Source organism: Coenobita brevimanus, chromosome 25 (genome assembly GCF_032717465.1).
Source record: "Coenobita brevimanus isolate Jiangsu-jjx chromosome 25, ASM3271746v2, whole genome shotgun sequence".
NCBI lineage: Eukaryota > Metazoa > Arthropoda > Malacostraca > Decapoda > Coenobitidae > Coenobita > Coenobita brevimanus.
Window position 1 is genome coordinate 14,567,222 of NC_136978.1, and position 24,893 is coordinate 14,592,114.

Here is a 24,893-nt window from a genome sequence, read left to right on the forward strand (position 1 = left end):
GGTTTCTATCCTTCTATCTGTACCTTCATCGCTAGCTTCCTTTCTGGTCGTTCTATAGCTGCTGTCGTAGACGGCCATCGTTCTTCTCCTAGATCTATCAACAGTGGTGTTCCTCAGGGCTCTGTCCTATCACCAACTCTCTTCCTTTTATTCATCAATGATCTTCTAAGCTGTACATCTAACTCTATCCACTCATACGCTGATGACTCCACCCTTCACCTTTCCATTCGGTTCCCGCAACGCCCATCTCAACAGTTACTTCAAGAAACAAGGGATGAGGCTATGGCACACCTAATGTCTGACTTGGCTCATATCTCTGACTGGGGTAAAAATAATATGGTTGTCTTTAATGCTTCTAAGACTCAGTTCTTACACCTATCAACCCGACAAAATCTTCCACAGGTATACCCACTAATGTTTAATAATATTCAGCTTAATCCTGCATCATCCTTGAACATGCTTGGGTTTCATTTACTCGGGACTTATCTTGGAAAGATCATATTGCATCTCTTGTAAAATCTGCTTCCAAGAGATTGGGTGTGCTAAGCCGACTCCGCTCTTTCTTTACCCCTGCACAATTGTTGACTCTATACAGGGGTTTTATCCGCCCCTGTGTGGAGTACAACTCTCATGTGTGGGGAGGCTCCCCACATACAGCTCTTCTCAATAGGGTGGAGTCAAAGGCTTTTCGTCTCATTAACTCTCCTCCTCTTACTGACTCCCTTCAACCTCTGTCTCTTCGCCGCACTGTTGCATCTTTATCTCTTTTCTATCGCTACTTTAATGGTCACTGCTCCTCTGAACTGTCTGCTTGCATTCCTCCACCTCTACGACGGGCGCGTAGCACCCGTCTGGCAGCAAACTCTCATCCCTTTTCTGTCCAACTCTCTAATGCAAGAGTTAACCGTTACTCCCAGTCTTTCATTCATGCAACAGTTCAGCTCTGGAACTGTCTCCCTCTGTCTGTATTTCCTCCTGCCTATGATCTCCAGTCTTTCAAACGCAGTGTGTCCAGGCATCTCAAAATGATCGGATCTTGAATTTGGCTCTCTGTTGTATTTTGTTTTTCTCTTGGAGGGAACTGTTACTGCGGGCTCATGGCCTTTGGTTCCTTCTTCCTCGCATAAAAAAAAAAAAAAAAAAAAAAAACTCACTTCGCTCACTTTTAATTTTGTACAGGGGTACAATCACAGCCTTTTTCTACTCTGTTGGCACAGTTACACTCATCCATGCCTTCTTACATATCTCCAACAAGCACTTCATTCCGTTCTCTCCACTACACTTAATCACCTCTGCATACACTTCATCAACTCCAGCTGCTTTCCCATTTTTCAGCCACTTCACAGCATTCCTCACCTGTGCGAGTGTCACGTTTCTTGGCACTGCATCCTTTTCTGCACACCCCCAAAACCAATCATGCTTACAGCGGCTCTGCTCTCTCTATTCCCATTCATCACGCTTTCAAAATATTCTTTCCATGTGATCATTACTTCACATACATGAGTTAATAATCTACCACTTACATCCTTCACACTTTCACATTTCTTTCTGATGTCACTTCTACATATCCACATCTCTTTCCAGAATAACTTCCTATTTTCAGAGTAATTTGCATTCATTTTTCTTCCTAGATCATCATTTACCTCCTCCTTTTTCCTCTTCACTAGTCTCTTTACGTGCTTCTTGCTCTTAATAAATTCAGTTATGTCAATTGAACCCCTGTCCTGTAACCACTCCAGCTACTTCTTCCTCTTTTCCTCCACTGCTCTCTTAACCTCTTCATTCCACCATGCCGTACCTTTCTTCTTTGTTGTTACTCTTCCTACACCACACACTGCTTTAGAATTCTTAACTAAACAACCTCTATATGCATTCCACAGTCTATCCAGATCCATTTCATTCCAATTCACTGATTCTAACTCCTCCCCTACTTTGGTCCCGTGTTCAGCTGCCATTTCTTTGATCCTCAACTTCTTGACATTTCAGTCTTACTCCCTGACTTCTCCTCTCTCTCCTGGTCCACCTCTGACAGATATTATCTGAAAGACCTCCACAACGTCCTCTTACGGCCCTCGTATCAGCAACCATTCCCAGCATCGACCTCTCTATGAGCACGTAAACCGTCAGGCTCTTTTCAACACGATCCCTGTTCCCTCTATAGGCTACCGTGTATATTATGTGTATCTTTGTCTTTGAAATACGAGTTACAAATGCCCAACCTCCTTTCTTGACACATATCCTTCAGTTGCTTTCCATTATCATTTTCTTTTGGTACTCCATAGCAACCCATTATGACATCCTCAGGACCAGTGCCTACTCTTCCATTCATATCGCCCATTACAAGCACTTTATATCTCCTGGGCATTTCTCCCACTACTTCATCCAGCTCATCCTAAAACCTGTCTTTCTCTCTCTCACTCATGTCATCACACGGTGCATATGCTACAATCACAGCCACTTTCATTTTCTCAAACTTGAACTTGACATACATCTTGAGCTGACACATTTGTAATCTCATTCCATTCTGCCACACTTCATTCATCAACAATACAACTCCTTCCTTGCATCTTCCTTGCTCATTCCTGCCCGACCTCACACACTTTACACCCTCCCACTTCTCCACTTCACACCCTTTCGTCTTTGTTTCACACAATGCCATCACGGCATATCTTGCACTCTTGAACACATTCACCACTTCCACCCTCTTCCTCTCCTCCAGGGCTGGTTTTAAAGGGAGACACGGGGGGGCAATGCTCCATCAAATTTTTCGATTGTCCCCCAAATGCAAATTATCAGTATATGATATGCCCTCTAGCTACACCTTTGTGCCCCATCAATATGTGTAGCTGCCTCTCTAAGTGGAGCAGTCTAGAACCGGCTCTGTTCTCCTCATTCACAACTCTCACTTTCCACATGTCCATGCAAATTTCCCCATTTGGTTGGGGCCCTGGGCAGACATTGGGCCCTCCAAGGCTCTCCGAAACATTTGCCATGGATGGAGCAATAAATGGCAAACATAATTCAGTGTGAACAAGTGTCATGTAATTAAGTCTGATAAAAGTGGAAAAAGACAAGATTGGGACTATAAGATAAGAAGTTCAACCCTGCACATATCAGAACGAGTGGACCTACAGTAGGAGTTATCAATAAGAGACTGTTTCTGGTGGACCACATCAGTGAGAACGTACAGAACATGTATACACCGATTGCTAATATGAGAACAGCATTCACACACATAAATAAAGTCATGCTGAGAAAGATAATATCATCATCTATCAGACCAACCCTGGAGTATGCATTAGTAGTCTGGGATCCTCATCTCAAAAAACACGTAAGATTGAAAAATTACAGAGGACTGCTACAGGATAGGTACCAAAATTAAGGGATCTAAGCTACGAGGAAAGACTAGAAAAAAATAGTCTACATGAAATACCCGCTCGGCAGAGCGAGCCAGACGACACCACCACCCCAGAAGGAGGATACAGGGAGGTGATTTCCACCCCACAAGAAGTTGATGGAGAGGCTATTCCACCTTCAGAGCAGAAACGATATATCTCCCCTGTGACTTGACACCCCTCTTCCTCACAGCCGGACCACCAGACAGTACACAGTTTGAGTGCTCTACACTCCGATGGAGAAAGCACTCACCAGAATCGGGGTGGGACTTGCAACAGTCAAGTCCCAAGCAGGCCCTTGGACGCTGTGTCCACTGGATCGGCCTTCACAAGAGAAGGGGACTCCACTGGAGCCCCATATCCTGCAATACCCCAGGGGAGCAGCGGCACAATAGCGTCCTCCAGATCTACTGTGGGAGGAGCAACCACCGGTTCTCCCCCCCTCTGCCACGCACCTTCGGGTGCCAGCACGTTGGCACGTCTCCCATACGACCTTTGCAGGATCTTCCCAGAAGGGAGGTAGGCCCAGAGGTAGTATCCACCAAATCTACCTTCGAGGGGCAGACCACCAGTCGTCCCTCAGCTGCACCAGCCCCCAATGGCAGGAGGACAGAGTTCACCGGACCGGTGGCGCCAGCCAGGACACCCACCGAGCTTCCCCCTCTGGTCGTCCCCGGGACAAATGGCCACCCAAAAGAGTGTCCTCCAGATCACCTTCAACCACTGCCCCGAGTAGGAACCTAGGCAGTGCCCACCAGGTCTGTCTGGACAAAGGAGTACCCACCGGGTCTCCCTCTCGCATCCCGGCAGGGAGTTCCGGCAGGGACCGTCAGACCTGCCAAGCCAGGGAGCAGACAACCGGTCACTCCCCCTCCGTGACCCGAGAGATTCCTGCTAAGGGTGATGACCATTGCTCGGCCTGCTCCTCTTGCAGCAGAGCAAGACGCTCCTCTCCCTGTTCCTCCTGTATGGAGGGTGGGAACTGCTCCCCTGCAGGTACCCCACCAGTGACTAGCCAGGGCGAGACCACCCCGAGGCCAGGCATCCTGTCGCTGCGGCACCACTCTCACCACTGACAGATGCTGCCAGACTCCCCCAGAGCGAGCAGCCACAGACCACCCTTGACGGCCTCCTCCCAGAGGTGAGACGGCAGTCCCGGGTGTCAGCAAGTCGCCCCAACCGCCCGACACAGCTGCAGGACTCCTCCTGACGCAGGCGGCCACAGCCAACCCCTGATGGCCGCCTCCCCTTGACATGACCGCAGCGTTGTGAAGGCGCTGCCCAACCCACTAGGCCCGCCCCCAGGACCCCCCACCACAATGAAGGGCAGGTGCCATGCTGCGTGCCTCCTGGCCCTATTTGGCCCTAGCCCCAAGGGCCACCCCTCTCCCAGGGCCCCCTACTGAGAAAGGGCCGCCCACCACTCCGCCCTTCAGCTCCAGCAGGACCCATGGCGATCCCAACAATGACCTACACCAGGAACACACTCCTGACGGCCCGTCCCCTACGCCCCGCCACAACCTGTGGCTGCCAGTGTAGCGGGCCCCCAGCGCACCCTAGCACCCCTCACCGCCTGTAACCATGAGTAGAAAGACTATAAGACTGTTGTTACCTCCCCCATCAATGTTACTGTACGATCCTGTGTGAAACAGACCTACCCTAGTGCCCCTAGTGTTGCCCCTGCTCCCCCTTCTTTATGCACTGAACTGTAATCCCAGGAAAACTCACGTTGAACATTAGTGTTGGTACAAAGGCGTGAGGCCCCGGCCGGCTTCCACGTGTGACCCTCCCCCCCAGTGCAGTACACAGTGGACTCCCTCTAAGTATCAGTGTTGTGCCTCTGTCCCTGAGTTGTCATACACTCCACGCCCCCCCCCCCATAGTCCTATCCCGGCTATGCCAAGTGAATGCTCTAAGGGTTTTACTCTCTGTGTCCAGGTCATGCAAGAATACTGTGTCAATATACAGTAGTGTCTTCCGTCCCTGTCACACGAGTAGGTAATACGTGCTATATCTCTCTGTCCTATGTCACGCGGGTGTAGCATAAGGCAGCCTATATCTCGTCTGTGTCATGCAAATGTGTTATAGTTGGTATAAGGTTCTGTCTGTCACGCGGATGTGCCATGGAATGAGAATATATTCCCGTCCCTGTCACGCTGTGTATATCGAGATAGACTTGAGTTGTGTTACTCCCTAAAATGCAGTACGGTGCCCCCAAAAATGCCCAGACACCCCCAAAAGGAGCCCACAGAGGAGCAACGACAGCGCGCCAGAACTCGGAACGACAACAGCATAAGTCAGCCCAGACCGCGCGCCCCTATGACCCGGAACTCGCCCGCCGGAACTCGGAACGACAATGGCATAAGTCAGCCCAGACCGCACGCCCCTATGATCCGGAACTCGCCCGCCGCCACCGTTTTCATTTTTGTTTTTAAAGGCTCCAACATGCTTGCATGCATCAGCCATAGCAGGAATACTAGACTACCTTCCGGGCGAGCCTTCCCCAACCAGCTAAGGGGTGGAGCTGCCTGTCCAGCTCCAGCCAGCACCCCAGAGATGGACTGTAGCCGCTCACCCCTCGCTAAGGAGATGGCCTGTAACTGCTCTGAGGGTTATAAGGAGACGGCCTGTAGCCGCTCCTGCCTTCGTCAAGAGATGGTCTGTAGCTGCTCTAAAGGTGTCTTCCTTGAGACGGCCTGTAGCCACTCGCCCCTCGCTAAGGAGATGGCCTGTAGCCACTCTGAGGGTAATAAGGAGATGGCCTGTACCTGCTCTAAGGGTAATAAGGAGATGGCCTGTAGCCACTCCCGCCTTCGTCAGGAGATGGCCTGTAGCCACTCCGAAGGTGCCCTTCCTGAGACGGCCTGTAACCGCTCAACCCCCCTGAAGGAGACAGCCTGCAGCCGCTCCTGCCTTCATCAGGAGACAGCCTGTAGCCACTCCGAAGGTGCCTCCCCTGAGATGGCCTGTAGCCACTCACCCTTCCCGAAGGAGACGGCCTGCAGCTGCTCTGATGGTAATAAGGAGACGGCCTGGAGCCACTCCCGCCTTCATCAGGAGATGGCCTGTAGCCGCTCCGAAGGTGTTCCCCCTGAGACGGCCTGTAGCCGCTCAATCCTCCTGAAGAAGACGGCCTGTAGCTGCTCTGAAGGTTTCTTCCCTGAGATGGCCTGTAGCCGCTCAACCCTCCTGAAGGAGATGGCCTGTAGCCGTTCCTGCCTTCGTCAGGAGACGGCCTGTAGCCGATCCGAAGGTGCCCTCCCTGAGACAGCCTGTAGCCGCTCTAAGGGTAAGAAGGAGACAGACTGTAGCCACTCCCGCCTTCGTCAGGAGATGGCCTGTAGCTGCTCCGAGGGTGTCCCCCCTGAGACAGCCTGTAGCCGCTCAACCCTCCTGAAGGAGACGGCCTGTAGTCACTCCCGCCTTCATCAGGAGACAACCTGTAGCCGCTCCGAAGGTGCCCTTGGGTCTGCTGGCAGCTGCCCACTCCCCCAGGCCACGGCCAGTAGCCGGGCCTTGATGATGGCCTGTAGCCACGCCCCCAGGAAGCCATGGCCAGTAGCCGGGCCCTATGGCAGGAGACAACCTGTAGCTGCTCCTCTGTCTGAAGCCGACGCCTGTTCCCCAACCCATGACCCAGAGGGAGTCTCGGGCCTAGAGCAGTATTGGAGAGGCCCCTTAGTCTCCCCCGGCCTCTGCTCCCTACAACCGGCTCTGGAGGAAACCCACCTGACGGACCCTGACGCAGACTGGTGCCACAGCCCCTTCCTGTTGGCGCCGCCAAGCTCTGGGGACCGCAACCCTCGGGAACCCCAGACCATGCCCAGGACTCCCGGGCAGGAACTCCCCACACCTCGACGTTGGAGATCTTCGTCCTCCGTCAGGAACCTGAACGACAAATTCAGGTAATTGTTCGGCCCCAGCCCTGAGGGCCGCACTCCTGTCCCCAGCCCTGAAAGCGCGGGACCCTTCGCCACCCACAGCCCCGGACGAGAACGGACGCCCCTGTGCGTGATCCCGTGGCCTCTGGATACAGAGGCCCCCGGTGGTGCCCAGCCCCGTCAGTAACGGAGCTGTGACGCCCCTCCGCCATTGCACCTGACCGCCACGATGCCCAGACCCGACTGGAGTGACAGTAATAGTGCAGTTTGTTATCAGGTGATGTAAAGGCAGAATAGTGAACTAACCCACTAATGGAAGTCAGTAATAATGCCAAAGAGGTGGAGTGAATAACAACTATGGTGAACAGTATATGTGACCAAGGGATAAAAAAAACGGAGCAGTGAACTACCCCCTCTGACAGGAATCAGTGATGATACCAAAGAGGTGGAGTGAGTGACAGAAAGTGTTTAAACACAAATACGGCCACCCAGTGAGAGTCGAGTCTAACGGGGTAAATACGCTACCATCAGAAAATATCTCCTGATACTAAGACCATAATCAGACCCCAGTGCCAAAGCAACAATCCCCAGTAGGAAATAACCTTGGTAACACCACGTGTATAGAAAACCCAGACTTCCCTTAATTAAGAGCACTCTGCCTCAAGTGCTATTCACTGTAACCCAAACAGTATCCTGCGTGATACTGATAACCATATTTAGACATAAGAGTTTGTAACTGCCCAGTGTACTTGTGTCTGTAACATCTACTCGTTCCCCTGTCCAACTAAGTAATACACGTGTAAGGTTGTTTCCTGGAGTTTTTGTGTCCTACCTCTCTCTTATTTGTCTAAGCCCCGGTCTAGAGAGCCCCGCTGTACGCTAGGCGTTTACGGGACGGGAAGCTGAACCTAAAACATCTAGCATTACACTCCCACCTTTGTGTATATGTTAACGAGACACACCTGACACATTGTATGTATTACATGTGTATTGCAGTGTGGAATTACTCTGTGTAAAGTGTATTTCTCTGTATTGGTCAATATTCTGTGTTTAGGCTACTAGGTTTGGTCACGGACCTTAGTGTGTTGTTTTGTAACTTGATTAACTGTTAATATACGTGACTTTGATTAGTCAGTGTTTGGGCTTCCCCTCCTTGTCTGCATACTCTGGCCCAGTCGTGAACAAAGAACCCAAGGCCCGCACCGTACCTGGACCGGAGAAGTCGGGCCCAGACTACGCTGCATAAAGGCTCTCTCCCACTTCGGCGAAAGTGGGGAAGATAAAGTCAAGATGTGTCAAAAATCCCTAATCGTGGGTATTCGTGATCAAAATCTTGTCCATTTGTGGCATGTCACCGATACGTCGCACAAGGTGGAAATTTGTCGTGGGGGACCACAACGTTTTCATGCTGCATGAAAGCGTTGTGGCCCTCCACGATTTTGTAAAATTTCGCAGATTAGTCGTCGACAACAAGGCGACCCCTCGGCGACGTCGGCGATTACCCGGCGTATGAACCGCGTATGATCGCTGACATCGGCGAGGCGTCGGCGGTGAAAAAAAACGTTGAGATGTCGTACAGTCATACAGCGAAGCGTCAGCGATGTATCGGCGAAGCATCGGTGAGGTTAATACGACATAGCCTACGTAAACCGTACGATACGTACCGAGTTGTGCGACAGTAATATTTCATCTTATGAATGTCGGTGATATATCGCCGACATGTAGGCGAACTCAGAGGAATAACGTCGTGCCTCTTGGCCGATGCATTCGCCGACACATCAACGATACATCATCGACAGCACGCCGCCGTTGTAACTTTATCGCCGTTGAATCGCCGTAAAAAAAAAAACGTTAAAATTTGAATTTAGAATAATGTTTGCACATTACGCCGACATATCGGTGATATGTCGGCTACTAGTCGCCGGTTATATCGTATACTCCGCCGAGGTGTCGGCGTTTTGTCGTACTGGTGTCGCTGGTATTACGCCGACATCACGATTCTTGGTCAGAGTCGTTGACACATCACCGACTTCGGCCACGATTTTCATCGTGGCTTCATCGTGCCTATTTACGCCAAAGTGGGAGAGGGCCTTAACACTACAAACAATGCAGAAGAGAAGGAAAAGAGAAGACATGATTATGCTATATAAATGAGTCTCAGGGAAAAGAAAATATACATAAATAAGTATATAAATTATGGGGAAGAATCAGCAAGAAGACACTGCGAAAAAAAAAAAAAAAAGTGAGGTGATGAAGACGTAAGGAAATTCAGTTTCCCAATGTACTACCAAATGACAGCGTGAGGCTCACCCAATCCCGCAAAGGGTGGCCGCAGACAAAACGCCTCCAAGTCGCTCTGTCACCCACCATTTGACTACCCTCCCCCCTCCCTCTTATACCTCTCAACTCCATCCCTCCACCTCATCCTCGGCCTACCCCTCTCTCCACCTCCCCTACATACACTCTCTTAGTTTTTCATTCTCTATTCTCTCGACGTCCAAACCACCTCAGTGTATTATGACGAATAAAAAAAAAAAAAAAAAAAAAAAGTTTAACTTGCCTTAGTTGAAACCCTGCTTCTGGTGAAGCCCCCAGAATGCCTAGATTAAAACTTAATCATTAAACTATATACCATAATTTTTTAATTTGCTCCAGAAACAATTTTTTTTTTCTTTTGTTTGGTTATGGTGATCTGTGGAAATTGTTATAAACCACACTCGCTAATGTTTACCACAACTTGCATTCACAACGAGCAAGTAACTTATTCTAAAATAATTTATAAAGTATATTTCTATTACATAGCGGTGTAAATATATCCTTAAAAATCAATATGGCTTTAAGAATAAGAGAATAAAATTTACCAGCATTACAAAGCAAACTGACCTCCGCTTTTGGAGGACCTTTTCTAGTTTTCCTCCCGACGAGTGTTCCAATAATACTGTAGTCTGGGTCATACGACAACGCAACATTATATAGGCTAGTTGGACAGCTGAAAAGATATATTGTAGCATGAGTCTTGGTCTCCAGCGTACTACTTTAACAGCTACGTAAATACAACTGTAAGTGAGTGAAGTATCAGAAAGAACTACCGGTATGCTATAAAGGGAAGGGCATCTGTAAACCTGTTCGTTGTGATAATTTACACCAATTTCTACCGTAGTTTAGATTTTCCGTGTTGGTAATCACATTTTGACTGCTTTGATTTCTCCATTGGGATATTAAGCTAGATGAAAAATAGGATATTATTCAGATGTCCTGTTTTTCGCTCTACTAATTTCACTGCATTTTTCCCAACGTTACTGAGATCCAGTGATTAAGAAAAATATATAATTTGCTTGTGCAGTTGATATTTCAATTGTCTTCTATTTCTTGCTGAAATTGCATGGTGGTAGGGACAGAGCCATGCGAACCCAAGCTGTACTGTACTGTGTAGTAAGTACGACAATTTCCATTCCTTATTTTCTACATATTTCACAGTATCTGTTGCATAAAAGAGGAAGTGGTGGCTTTCAGAGTTAGGTTTGGTTAGGTTATTTATACTGTATTAAGGTCAATTCTGGTCCTTTTTGTATTTTAGTTGACTGAACATTGACAACTGAACCTAACCTAGCTCGATGTAAATATCAACCAAGAATGTAAACTGCACAACCAAATTATATGTTTTTCTTGATCACTGGACCAAAATAACATCGAGAAAAATAATATGAAATCGACAGAGTGAGGTACAGGACATCTGAATTCCCAAAAAAAATATCACGGGCAAAACTGGGATTACGGTCTGCATCAATATCTTTATTAAAATCAAAGATAATTCTTTACCAAACGGGTGCGGCAATTCCACCTATTTTATGGCAAACTCACGATCTCAAGGTCAGTATATCTGGTACATATGCAACACAGACAGTAAAATGTTGAATCGTGACTGCTAGAAAATATTAGAAAAAGACAAAATACATGTATTTTTGGGTACGTAAGGAAGAGGCCAGGTCACCCGTGGCAATGGTCTCTCCGACTGGCAGCAATGTTTACCGACCATCGCTCCGACTGGATGTGTCAAGAGTATCCCATGTCAAAGCAATGGAAAAAATGATTTAACCAAACCTAACCTAACCAAAGGAAGCCTAATCCAACCTAACCTCACTTTCATTTGACAGCCAGCTTTCAAATTTTAAAATATGTGTTAGGAACATTAATTACAGCCAACTACTGGCAGATGTTGGTGGAATATCAACGTATTCTGAATCCTCATTTATAGGTTTCAGAGGTAAGTTTTTAAAAATGCCCAGTAGCTGTGGTAATCTAAGAATACTGTAATAAGTAACCTGTGAAAGACTCATTTCAATACCAAACATGGAAAGGCCACACCTGTTTGGTAAAGAATCAATAAATCAAATTTATGTAACATACAGAATTACGTGCTGTATATTTAGGCCTGCGCAATTTCACTCGAGATTTCAAAATTTCTAGCCTACTGCTGTATGTGTAATGTATTTATCTAATAAAATCAGTGTACATTAAACCTAAGGGACATGGGACCAGCATATTTTACAATTCTCTTTACAGGTAGTTTTCATTTATCTAAACTTTTTGGCCTTTCTGTAGTTTTCCAAGTGCATTTTTAAGTTTAATTATCCTTTTATATATTTATTTACTTTTTTTTTTTTTTTTTTGACAAACTGCAAGCAAACGCCCATTAGCAAGTGATGCACATTTTATGACAGAGTTTATTATCCATAACTGTATAATTCATTTACAAAATCCAAACTATGCAGATATAACGTTTATGTTACTAAAGACCACCAAGTTAGGTTTGTTGATGTCGAGTGACATCCGGTAGTTGATGTCGAGTGACATCCGGTTTGTTGATGTTGACAGTGACATCCTACAGTAGACAATAGGTCAATTTGGTCCTGAAACTCATATGTTCCCAAATTGTTCGGCTTGGTTAGGTTAGGTTAGGTCTGGTCATATTAATTTAGGTTAATAGGGGTAAGTGATCAGTGACAAACTGACTCTGGAGCTCAATCAACCTGACTGTCTGACACTGGCAGGTGGACACTTGCCATGGTTTGTGCATACAGCTCATGAGGCTTTATAGTTGGCAGCTTCCAAATTATGCATTTCTGCAACTTTTTAAACCTAACACAATGATAGCTACGTTATGGTATATATATTTATTAACAAAAAAAAAAAAAAAAAAAAAAAAAAATTATATTCAATGCACGGGAGCTCTCCTATAGTTTCACTGGGGGGGGGGGGGGCAAATACAGCATACCAGTGTCATGTGATGAGTTACCTCCTGGTGGTGAGTTGGTCTCTGAGTGTTGTGTACATGCATGGAAATTGAGGGGACATCTGACAGCAACTAAGTTGTTAATTGCCCTGAAAATGTTAGTACAGTACTGTGTGTGCTATGCACCCTAACGTAACCCAACCCAACCCATAATATAACCTAACTCAACCCAGCCTAACCCAAATCTCAGCAAGAAATGAGAAAGGGCCATCTGATGGCAGCTTCCTGTTTGTCAATTTCTGCACATGTTCACAATGCCCAGGAGACAGCTCACCACACGACAACTCACGTCACACCGGTACAGAGTTTTATGGCTTTTCTGTTTGATCTGTTCATCAGTAGCAACAAATTTTCCATTTACACCATTAATATGAATTTCTTGAAGAAATAATGAAAGCCATCAAAATGACACACAGACTAAAACCAGGAATGGAAAATTTGACTCACTGCTTGCCTGAAATTTATGAACTCCGCTTGTGGTGGACTCTGACAGCCACCTTTATTAACATAATTTAACCAGTTGGCAACGGCATCCTCCTACATGGAAGCTGCCATTGTGACACTTTCTGCCACATATATAATAGGCCTTTCATAAAACTAGAAGCTTAGAATAGGTGTCTTGAGCTTTTATTAGGACTATTTAATTAATCATACTACAGTCTTCAAAGAAAATGTGATTTTAAAATTTTGGATGATGACAATGAAGGAACGTACAAACTGATTTTTTTTTTTTTTTTTTTTTTTTTTTTTTTTACCATGATTAGGTTATTACCATACTATACTTAACTGAATTTTTACCTTGATATAAAGTTAGTGAGGCATGGAATATATTTAATTTACACCTAAATTAGTTTATTTTAGTGAAAAATTATAATGGCACTTGGTGGTTTAGTGAGTAATTAAGGCACTCCAACTGGACTGAGTCGATGCAGGTTTACATCCAAGGGATGGTTGGGGTTTACTGCTCACGTAATGCCACTCAGGGATGAGTGAGGCTGGTCACTCTCATCTTAAACGTCAGGACCAACTTGCCTAGCCCCGTTCTCTTATGCTCCTCATGGGGCACCATAGGATTGAATGATGGATTGATGGAAAAATTACAATGTGGACCTTTTATCCAGTTTAATCATACAGCATCTAGAGAATACAGCAGACTCTTGATTTAATGGACCTCCGTAGACTCAATATTGGATTTAACAGACACTATGAAGGCCACTGAACTTCCATTAGTTATGTCCATTAAATGGGACATAATGGGTCACTATACATGTTCTTCTTATCCATTTTACTCCAGTCTCACCTGAAACTGCCCTCTCCCCATTGTGATTGCTGATCTATAATACCGTAACAGACTACTGTATAGTAATACTGCAGCTACTAGTCTGTGAAGCAGTACTATGACATGGATGTGAAAAAGCTGCAAAAGGATGAAATTATGGGCCCAGTTGGTGTAAAATGAGTACAGTATAGTTTTCACTTTTAGTACTGTACTAGAATGTTATTTATTTTCTCTGATGATTTTTCCTGTGTAAAAAATACAGGTTCTCTCTTCATTCAAACATGTGCTTTAAGTCCCATCTCAGGGACCACTGGATATAATGGATTATTGGCTTAAATGAAATCAGGCTTCCCTTCAATTACTGTAGTTCATTATAGTGATGGTCAACTGTACAGTACTTGTACTAATGTTGGTTTTTAGTTTGGTAAATTCTGTGGACATAATCTAGGAGAATTCTCGGTCACAGATGATGTAGCCTAAAGTTTATGATGGATTAAGTTTCATCATCATGTAAATTATTTATGACAACCCAATTTTATGGAAATAACTAAACCTGTATGATAACATGGATAGAACAAGCCAGTTTTAAGGAAATAACTATAATTATGATAAGGATAAAACAAACCATGTTGTTTTCATGGTTAAGCTAGGTCCTGTTGAGCTTGGTGTGCTTATAAAATGATAAGGTTCTGTTATTACTGAATTAAAATTACACTTTTCTGCAGAGAAAGAGAGAGAGAATGCTGATCAAAATAATACCACGCTGTCATTTGAGTGAGGGTGTAATAATAATAATAATAATAATAATAATAATGAGTCTAGGTATACCTTGGGGATCAATGGAGCTCCATGCATTACATTTTCTGCCCTTCTGTCATCCACTTTGGAGCAGTGTGGCTGTGCAGCATTCACCATGCTATCTCATGTTTTTCATGGTGGTATGAGTGAAGCTTTTCCCATTATAAATTGGTAGATATGAAAACTTGTCCACAGAGGAGTCACAATGAGTGAAAACACTTAACAGTGTCTCCTTGGGGCTCTGATCATGAGAAGTTTGTTATTTTAGCAAATCACCCTTCCCCCACATCAAATAAGATTGGTTGAAAAATCATCGTCAGCCCTCAATCCCGTTTGGGGTGGCCACAAACAAATCGCCTCCAAGTCGCCCTGTCCCCCGCCATTTCACTGCCCTGCTCCCAACTCACACCCCCCTCTCTCATATACCTCTCCACCCCATCCCTCCATCTCATCCTCAGCCTCCCCCTCCCTCTTCCCCCCTCCACCTCACTCACATACACTCTCTTCGTCAGTCTTTCACCCTCCATCCTCTCCACATGGCCAAACCACCTCAGTGTGTTCCTCATAACACTTCCTGTCACATGCACATCCACACCACAACGCTCCTTTATATCCTCATTCATCAGCCTGTCTCTCCATGTGACTCCACAGGCTCCTCTTAAATAACTCATTTCCACTGCTCTCACTCTTGACTTGTGTCCTTCCAACAACATCCAAGCTTCACTTCCATACATTAGAGTTGGTATCACAATACTGTCATGTAGTAACTTTTTCACTTCCATGCTCACTTCCCTGTTTCTTATCACTGCTTTCAAAGAACCAGCAACCTTTCTTCCCTGCTGTACCCTTTCAAGCACTTCACCCTCCAAACCTCCATCCTTACTCATCACACTACCCAAGTACTTAAACGTACTCACATTTTCCAATTCCTAACCATCCAACCTTGCTGTACATTCACTGACTTCACCTCTCTCAAAGACCATCACTTTACTCTTCCCTACATTCACCTTTAGATTCCATTTCTTACACACTCTCCTACCAAGCCTTGCATCCATCAAGCCTTGCAGCTCCCCTTCGTCTTCACTCAACAACACAGTATCATCTGCAAACAACAGTACAGGGAGTTTCCAAACACTATCCTCTCTCACCAGGGCCACTCCAACATCCACTACCCTACCTTGTACCTCTTTTATTACCCCATCCATGTACAGATTGAACAACCATGGAGACATGACACATCCCTGTTTCAACCCAACTTTCAAAGAGAAAAATTCACTTAGTTCACTATCCACACACACTGCAGCCTTCGCACCATCGTACATGCTCTTCACAGCATTCAACAACTTCCCATCTACTCCATATATTCTTAACACTTTCCACAATCCTTGTCTATCCACCCTGTCATATGCTTTCTCCAAATCCATGAAAGCCGCATACAACTTCTTTCCCTTCTCTAGAAACTTTTCCACTAAAGATCTAAGAATGAATATCTGATCTACACAACCTCTTCCCTTCCTAAAGCCTCCCTGTTCTTCTCCAACTAATTTCTCTGTTCTTTCTCTAACTCTGTCAATAAGTATCCTACCATACACTTTTCCTATTATACTAAGAAGACAAATGCCCCTATGATTACCACACACTTCTTTTTCCCCTTTTCCTTTGTACAAGGGAATAATTATACCTGACTTCCAATCCTCCGGGACTCTACCTTCCTCCCAGGCCAATCTGCACACCTTCCACATCCATTCTACTATTATCTCTTCCCCATGCTTCAGCATTTCACCACACACTCCATCAATTCCTGGGGCTTTCCCCGATTTAACTTTCTTCATTGCTTCCACAACTTCTATCCTACTGATTTCTTCCTGTCTTCTCACCTCCCTCCTTCTCCCAGCCATTCCTCAGCCACTTATGCTCGCATTACTTCCATCCTCTATATTCAGCAATTCCTTAAAGTGTTCTCTCCATCTGCTCACTTTTTCTTCCTTCTCTACTAGTAATCTACCATTTTTATCTTTCACTCCCCTGCTAACTTCACTTCCACCCTGTCTTACTCTTTTCACCTCTTTTCCAGAACATTTTCTTACAGTCCCTCCACTTTACACTCAAATTCCTTCCAAATTCCTCATCCACTCTCTTCTTACTCTCTCTTACTAATCTTTTCACATCACTCTTTCTTTCTACATATAACTCTCTCTTCCGCCTCTCAACTTCTTCCACGCCCCTATTTCTCATCCATTCATTGTATGCTTTCTTCTTTTGTGCCACAGCCTGTCTCACCTCTTCAGTCCACCACGCTGTTCCTTGCATCCCCCTCCGTCTTCTCTTCCTTCCACACACCACATCACATGATGCACATATTTCTTCCGTAAATATCTTACACACACCTTCCACGTCTCCCATCTGCTCCAATTCACATTTGCCCAATCGTTCCTCCACTTCTCTCTTATACTCTGCCTTTTTCTCATCCTCTTGTAACCTTTCCACTCTCCTTGCAACTACTCCTTCCTCTCGTCTTTCCCTTCTTCTATTCCTCCATCTTACTTGAATCCTAATTCTGGCCACCACCATGTAGTGGTCAGAAAGTCCACTCCCCCAACCTCTATAAGCTATTGCATCCATTACACATCTTCGCATCCTTTCATCCACACACACATAATCAATCATTGCCTTCTTTTCATTCAGTTCACCACCCACCCTTCTCTTCACTCGCCATGTATACCTGTGTATCATTTTATGCCTGAAGAGGGTATTGGCTATCATTCTTTTTCTGTGCCTGTCCTCCTCTCTTCCTATTTCTCCCATCTTTCCTGTCACTTCTTATTGCCTTTTTTTCCTTTACAGGTGGCTTTACATTGAGTGACAAGCCATATGGTTTCCTGTAAGCCAAGAAACCATTTACAACACTGGGTGGTAACCATATAACCAAATCATACGTGCTCCCTACGTGTCAGCAAGTGGGTTGGTGGAGGGTTAGTACCCCTCCCAGTAAAACAAATAACTCAGAGTCAAATGGCCACCCCTTACGGGATTATGGCATCTGGCAATAGATAGAATGGATAGATTGTCTAGGATATTGCCTGTGTGTGTCAAGGAAGGTCCTGGACTGAAATGTGTGTAGACTACACCTGGCACTGATATACACAAAGGTGTGGTAAATGAGAGGCTCCATGAAGCCTGAAACTGCATATATTTGGGTTTATAATGGGGTAATGGGGATTGGTGAACAGACATCCAACCCTCTCATGACCCATTTGTACCCTCCTGACAAATTTTAATGTCTGATACTGAGTAGCTACTAATAATGTACAGCATAAATGGAATTAACATAAAGAAATACATAACGCTGGTGTTCTTGGGAACGTAAGAAAAAACTGACTCACCTGTGAGTGTTAAATGAACAAGTAGTCGGACAGGCTGAGGTTCCAGGGCTTTTTTGAAACTACTGCTAAGGGATGCCGTCTGGGAAACTCATCATTTTTGTCAATGAACCCTGTCTGCTTTACCTTGTCTTAAATTATCATCTCTCCATCTTTATGCTGAGCTGTAACAAGACATAAGCACAAATGGTGCTAGTCATGAAGAAGTGTGATGGAAAGGATTAAGTGCAACAGAAAATGTACTGTAGATCCATGGTATTATCTTACTTTGCCACTGAGGTAGGAGAAATAAGCTGGAAAAGAGTGAAGATCTATGGAGAGTTAATGTAAGCAAACTGCAGTGTTCATGACCTCAGCTGTAGTAGAAAGCCTGGTTATGGCGAAATAAATTACAGAAGACAAGTTTTGACAAGGGTGGCTGTGATGTGGTCTCAGGCACAGTTTGAGATGCCCAATTTTTTGGTGAATATCAGTGATTAATTCCCCCAGTGGAAGGCAAAGCAAAAATATGGGAAAATTTTGGAGAAAATGCAAACTAACTTAAACTAGGGCTAACTGAGACCGCCTTCCAGGACTTAACTTAGTGAGTTGGTGGGTACACTGTAGCACAAAAATAACAATAAAGTCTCATTATCCTACTGTCATTTTCATAAAGAGAGGGAAGACTGATAAACTGACAAAACTCTTCGACGAAGCACACCAGAAGACAACCCCTGTTTAAAGAATATGAAAACAACAGAAAACTGAGGAACAAGTTTAAAAACTCTAGCAACATCTTCAGGTACAAGTATAATACAGTAGCTATAATTTTCTCCATGCCCTTTCATTAGTGCTAAGATTGTGATTTCAGAGCTAAAAATACTATTGTGCGGTTTGAGTGTACACAGTGTATAATTAAAGAAACTGATAAACTAAGTCTCAGTCAGCTTTTGAATACTGAATATTAGGTAAATAAATCAAAGATTGTACATCCAGATAAAGTCACATTTATAATTTTATGACAGTGTTGCCATCTGTGTGGTAAATTTGTTTCAAGAGGGCAACCATGTACTGCATGCCCTCAGTTTACGATGAGGACGTGTTTGAACAGATCCATCACATAACGACTTATCGTGTACTGAGTCAGTTATAACAGGTTCAGTGGGGGTACATTTTTGGTCCAGAGTGACCCACCCAATAAAGTCTAAGAACAAGTTTCCAGGTCACTAGAACTGGTAGTTCTTTCACTTCACTACATTTCACTTGTTGCTTATCCCTCAAAATAAGTAAAAATTAGTTTCCAACTCACCTAAACTCTAAACTCATAGCTGTTCACTTCACTTCACTTGCTGCTTGAACTCTAAAACCACACTATTCCATCACAAACACAATCAATAGTGACCAAGTTCAAAGGCCATCTTGGAATTAACAAATGACCATAAGCTTCCATGTCAGTGTTCATATAAACGAAAATAGCAATTGTGCACTGACCAGTGATGCTTCGCATGGGATCGTTATGACTGTACAAGTGAAAATGCGATTGTCCTAACTTTGTAGTCATTGTATAAGCAGTTCATCGCATACTGGCTCATTGTATAAAACAAGTCTGCTGCAGAAGGTATGTATATTGGAAAAAGGAATTCAGTTAAAGCATTTTATTGTATCCGTGACTGCTCAGGAGCAAGTGAAAACATATTTGACCCCCACCTCCTTTTTTTCTTCTTTTTTATACTCTGAGAATTCCCTTGTCTCCAGTAGGTTCCTCTTGATCACAGCCTGATTTCAGTAACCTGTCCTGTTTCTTCAGTAAGACTTATGGATCCTCCTGAGAAACGGCATCTGTGGCAGTAAGGTGTGGCAAATTAGAAGTTATCAGGCTTTACTCATTTAATTTCATTGGAATGTTCATTGTGTTCATTGCCTCCATGACTGACAGCTATCTACACTGTGTATGCTGTTTATTAAAGAGGCTGTAATCTTTGGTGTGGAAGTATACCTTCCAGTTTCTTACCCTCTTAATCATGGAAAAAAAATTGTGGTTTAAAGTTTGTTCTCATGCTGTGCACAACCAGGAGGTGACCTTAAGGTACCTGCACCATATCCGTGAATCATGCTTTGTATGGTTTTGCTCCCTCCCCCCTTCCCCCCTCCCCCTTTTAAGCAACTTCATCCTCCTAAGTGTAATGAACTTTACAAAGCAACTCTTCTCACTCGTGGCATCTTGGGGGGGGAAAAAAAAAAAAAAAACTTTGATTCTCACTTTTTCCACACAGGTGGGTTTGTCATTACATCCTTCCTGATAAAGGTGAACTTTCCACAGAAGTTGGCCTCCACCTCTTCTACCTGATCCCAGTACCGTACTCTTTCTCAGTTTCCATCCACCTCTGAATTTCTTCAAAAGGCATACTTTTATCCTTACTGGCTTCAGTAATAATACTGTACATAACTTTCTGTTAAGGCAGTTCCTGCTGTTTTCAAGCACTGTGCTTCTATCCTTATTTCCTGCCTCTTTCACCTTTATGTGTCAACTTTTATATTTCCTTCTTGCTGGAAGTTTTTTCTCTCAATCTGACTTAAAGAAGGGTGTTTGTTCCCAACCCTCTCATTATCATCCCTTTGCCTTAATTTCAAGTATTTCTAAAGCCTCTGAGTCTGTCCTCGTTAGAAACTGACATGGCTGATATTGTAGAGGCCTTAATTGCCTTATTATGGAAAACAGAATCAACATGTATGTATTCAAGATTGCCTCAGTATGTCCCCTCTTTTGTTCAGCCACTTGTCTTTCACAGTAGTTTTGTATCTGTATCATTACTAATCTGGTTACCACTCTTCAATACTCTCTGCTTGCATTACCCTCCCATTACAGCAGGCATACAGCACCCATCTTACTTGACCCATACTCATTCATTCATTCATTCATTGCCAGACGCCATGTATCCCAGACAGGGTGGCCAAGGGCTCAGAGTTACTTGTTTTTACAGGGAGGGGCACTAATCCTCCACCAACCCCACTTGACGTAGGGATGCCAACAGCATCCGGTGTTCCCAGGCGGTCACCCATCCAAGTACTAACCAGACCCAACGCTGCTGTGTTAAAATCTCTAATGCTAGAGCTAATACTTAAGTCATTTATATACACAACTGAGCAACTGTGGGACTGTCTTCCCAAATCTGTATTTCCCACTGCCTGTGACCATCAGTCTTTTAAATACAATATATTCCCAAGCAAACAGGTTTTGAGTTTGGATTTGTTTCCTTTTTTATAAGGGATAAACTTAGGAAGCCCTTAGCCTTTGGCTGTTTGCTTCTGTTTACAAAAAAAAAAAAAAAAAGTGGAATACAGATTGCGTAGGTTGGATAGGGCAGGAAATGTACAGATTCATGAAAGACCTTGAGTACTGTACCCAGAAGAGTCTGTTTATCAAAGGGCAGAGAGAGTATGCATAGAGATATGGTCGCAATGAGGGAATGGATGTTAACTGGATGGTGGAAAGGAAATATGAGTTAGTTTATGGGTAGAGAGTTAGTGTGAGAGTAGGTAGCGGCATGAATAAGTAAGTTTTAGAAGCTAAGTAAGTGATTTATGAAAAGAAGTAAGTGGATGGAGTACAGTATGTAAGGAGATGCAGTCACTGCAATGGTTTCTATTCCATAGGCATTTTGAAGCACATTCTGTGTGGATTGTATGGCCTGTGAGGTGGAGCCAAGAATTCTGTGTAATTAATAATGAATGAATGGATATGCAACCCATTTCACTTGCCACGATGTTAATGGATGATGGTTCTTTTTTTCTGAAAATTTCCCCCTTCAGAGTCTGGGTTGGGTTAGGATGATGATGCTAGTACTCATGAGTATTTTTCACCATAATTTGTAGCTGTCTCATATATCTGTATAAAGTACTTATAAATTCAGTAACTAAATATAACTGTACTGAACTTTTTAGAACAGTTTAAGGATGATTACCAGTATTCCAAACACATCTTTAATGTACTTTGTAATTAATTATAATTGTACTGAACTTTTCAGGACAGTTTAAGGATGAGTACCAGTATTCCAAGCACATCTTTGATGTACTTAGCTTAGTAACTAATTATAATTGTACTTAACTTTTCAGGACAGTTTAAGGATGAGTATCAGTTTTCCAAGCACATCTTTGTCCACCATAATATGTTTTTAATGCAGTGTATATATAGCCTGTATTTTAAAGGTCAGTATCATAACAAAATATAATTGTATTTACCCTTTCAGCTGAGTTTAAGGATGAGTACTCCAAGTGCACCATTGTCCACAATCCTCCGTTCCAAGCATGAGGAGGCAGAGGGAGATGAACCCAAGAAGAAGACCCGGGAGGAATGGAAGAAGGCAAAGGAATTGGAGGAAGCTCGTAAGGCAGGCACCGTTCCAGCTGCAGTTGATGAAGAGGGCAAGGACATCAACCCACACATACCCCAGTACATCTCCACTGCACCTTGGTACTTTGGTTCACAGGGTCCCACACTCAAGCATCAGCGTCCCCAGCCAGAAAAACAGAAATCCTTCACACACCTCAATGAACATTACACGAGAGGCATAAAGGGTACCACTGCAACACGTTTTAGAAAAGGTGCATGTGAAAACTGTGGAGGCATGGGGCATAAGAAGAAGGAGTGTGTGGAGAGGCCACGGAAAGTTGGGGCAAAGTTCAATGCCCTAAATATTGCTCCAGATGATGTCATGCTCCCCACTCTAAAGCTTGATTTTGATGGAAAGAGAGACAGATGGAATGGGTTTGACCCATCTGAGTACACAGCTGTAGTTGAAGAGCATAAAAAGATTGAGGAATTCAAAAGACAGATAAAAGCAAAGAAGTTGAAAGAGGGTGAAGAAATGAGTGACGGTGAGCCTGAAGATGATGATGAAGATGAGGATAAGTATGCTGAAAGTGTAGACATGCCTGGCACCAAAGTTGACAGCAAGCAAAGAATCACTGTGCGTAACTTACGTATTCGAGAAGACACTGCTAAATATCTGAGAAACCTCGACCCTAACTCAGCATATTATGATCCAAAGACACGTTCAATGAGGGATAATCCTTACAAAGACACAGGGAGAAAAGAGGAGGAGGTCGACTTTGCTGGTGAGAATTTTGTCAGGTTCACAGGAGACACAGTATCACAAGCAAAAGCTCAACTTTTTGCATGGGATGCTTATGAGAAAGGAGTTGATGTTAGCCTCCAGGCTGAACCTACAAAACTAGAGTTGCTGCAGATGCAGTTCGTGGAGAAGAAGGAAGAGTTCAAAAAGAAAGTGTCTGATGACCTGCTAGAAAAATATGGGGGGAAAGAACATCTGGATGTTCCACCTACAGAGCTCCTTCTTGGTCAGGCAGAAAACTACGTTGAATATTCTCGTCATGGAAAAATTATAAAAGGAGCAGAAAGGCAGACTGTTTGCTCTAAGTACGAGGAAGATGTGTATCATGGAAATCACACTAGTGTTTGGGGAAGCTACTGGAAGGATGGTATGTGGGGTTACAGTTGTTGCCATTCCTTTGTGAAGAACTCTTACTGCACTGGTGAGGCTGGGAAACAGGTGAACTCTGTTTCAGATATGTCAGCTTTGGGTCAGCAAGCTTCAACCCAACGACCAAGTTCTGAAGAGGAAGAGAACACAAAAACTCTCCTTGAAATGCACCAAGAGAAAAAACAAAAGAAAAAGAAAAAGAAGACAGACAAGAAGAAAAAGAAGAAGAAGGAAAGCAGTAGCAGCAGCAGCAGTAGTGCCTCAGACAGTGAGTCTGATGATGAACATAAGAAGGAAGAAAAACGTAAAAAGAAACTGAGAGAGGCTCTGATTCGTGCCAAATTAGAGGAGGATGCAGCCAAAGAAGTGTCAGCTATGGATGACCGAAAGAGAGGGTACAACTCCATGTACTTCAACAAAGCACCCACAGAGGAGGAAATTGAAGCATACCAGATGCGAAGGCAAAGGGAAGATGATCCAATGTCAGCGTTTCTTGGTAAGGGGTGAGTCTATCTATCCTGTATAACATACACCCCGTGTTAGTTATAATAATTTCTGGATGACTGAGTTGTATTATGGTATGCAGTGGTATGAGCAGGTTAGAATGGATGTGTAAATACAACCATTTACCATAAGGGGGCAAATAATGAAAACTTAGGTGGAGATTGTATGGGAGTATTCCCCCCCCCCCCATCCACACAGAAAAAAAAAAAAAAAAAAAAAGTTTAGTAAAATGTATTACATTATTCCAACAGGTTTTTCTTGCATTTGTTTGAACAGTATTGTAATTCTACAATATATAATCATAGCGCAAAGTAAAACAATCATGCAATGTATCAGGTATTTTCTCTTACCTCCCGTTTTGTGTGTGTGTGTGTGTGTGTGTGTGTGTGTGTGTGTGTGTGTGTGTGTGTGTGTGTAAAGGTTTCTGCATAACTTTGAATTATTAAGAAAGAGAATACCATGTGGGTGATCTATCTAGTGGAGTAAATATGAATGAAGAATAGACTGAAAGGTTCTATAGAATGGTCATCATCATCATCCAATCCTACGTTGCCCCACGAGGAGTGTAGGAACCCGGGGCTAAGCAAGTTGGTCCTGACATTTAAGATGATAGTGACCAGTCTTACTCATCCCTGAGTGGCATTATGTGAGCAATAAACCCCAACCATCCCTCGGATATAAACTTTAACTGGCTCAATCCAATTGGAGTGTTATAATTACCCACTAAACCACCAGGTGCCAAAATTTGGTTATATGGTTACTACCCAGTGTTGTAAATGGTTTCGTGGTGTTCAGAAAACCATTTGGCTTATAACGCAGTGTAGAGTCACCCACAGGCAGAAGGAAGAGGAAAGAATGATGGAAAGAAAGACAGAAGAGGGAG

General features: G+C 44.1%; 1 protein-coding gene across 1 annotated transcript; it reads left to right on the forward strand.

The window, feature by feature from the left end:
• The first annotated feature begins 10,238 nt into the window (after positions 1-10,238).
• On the forward strand, positions 10,239-24,342 carry Slu7 (Pre-mRNA-splicing factor Slu7). Its single transcript, XM_080267828.1, has 2 exons — positions 10,239-10,335; positions 22,253-24,342. The coding sequence occupies exon 2, from the start codon at positions 22,265-22,267 to the stop codon at positions 24,011-24,013; it is 1,749 nt and encodes a 582-aa protein (XP_080123954.1). The 5' UTR covers positions 10,239-10,335; positions 22,253-22,264; the 3' UTR covers positions 24,014-24,342.
• The last annotated feature ends 551 nt before the right edge of the window (positions 24,343-24,893 follow it).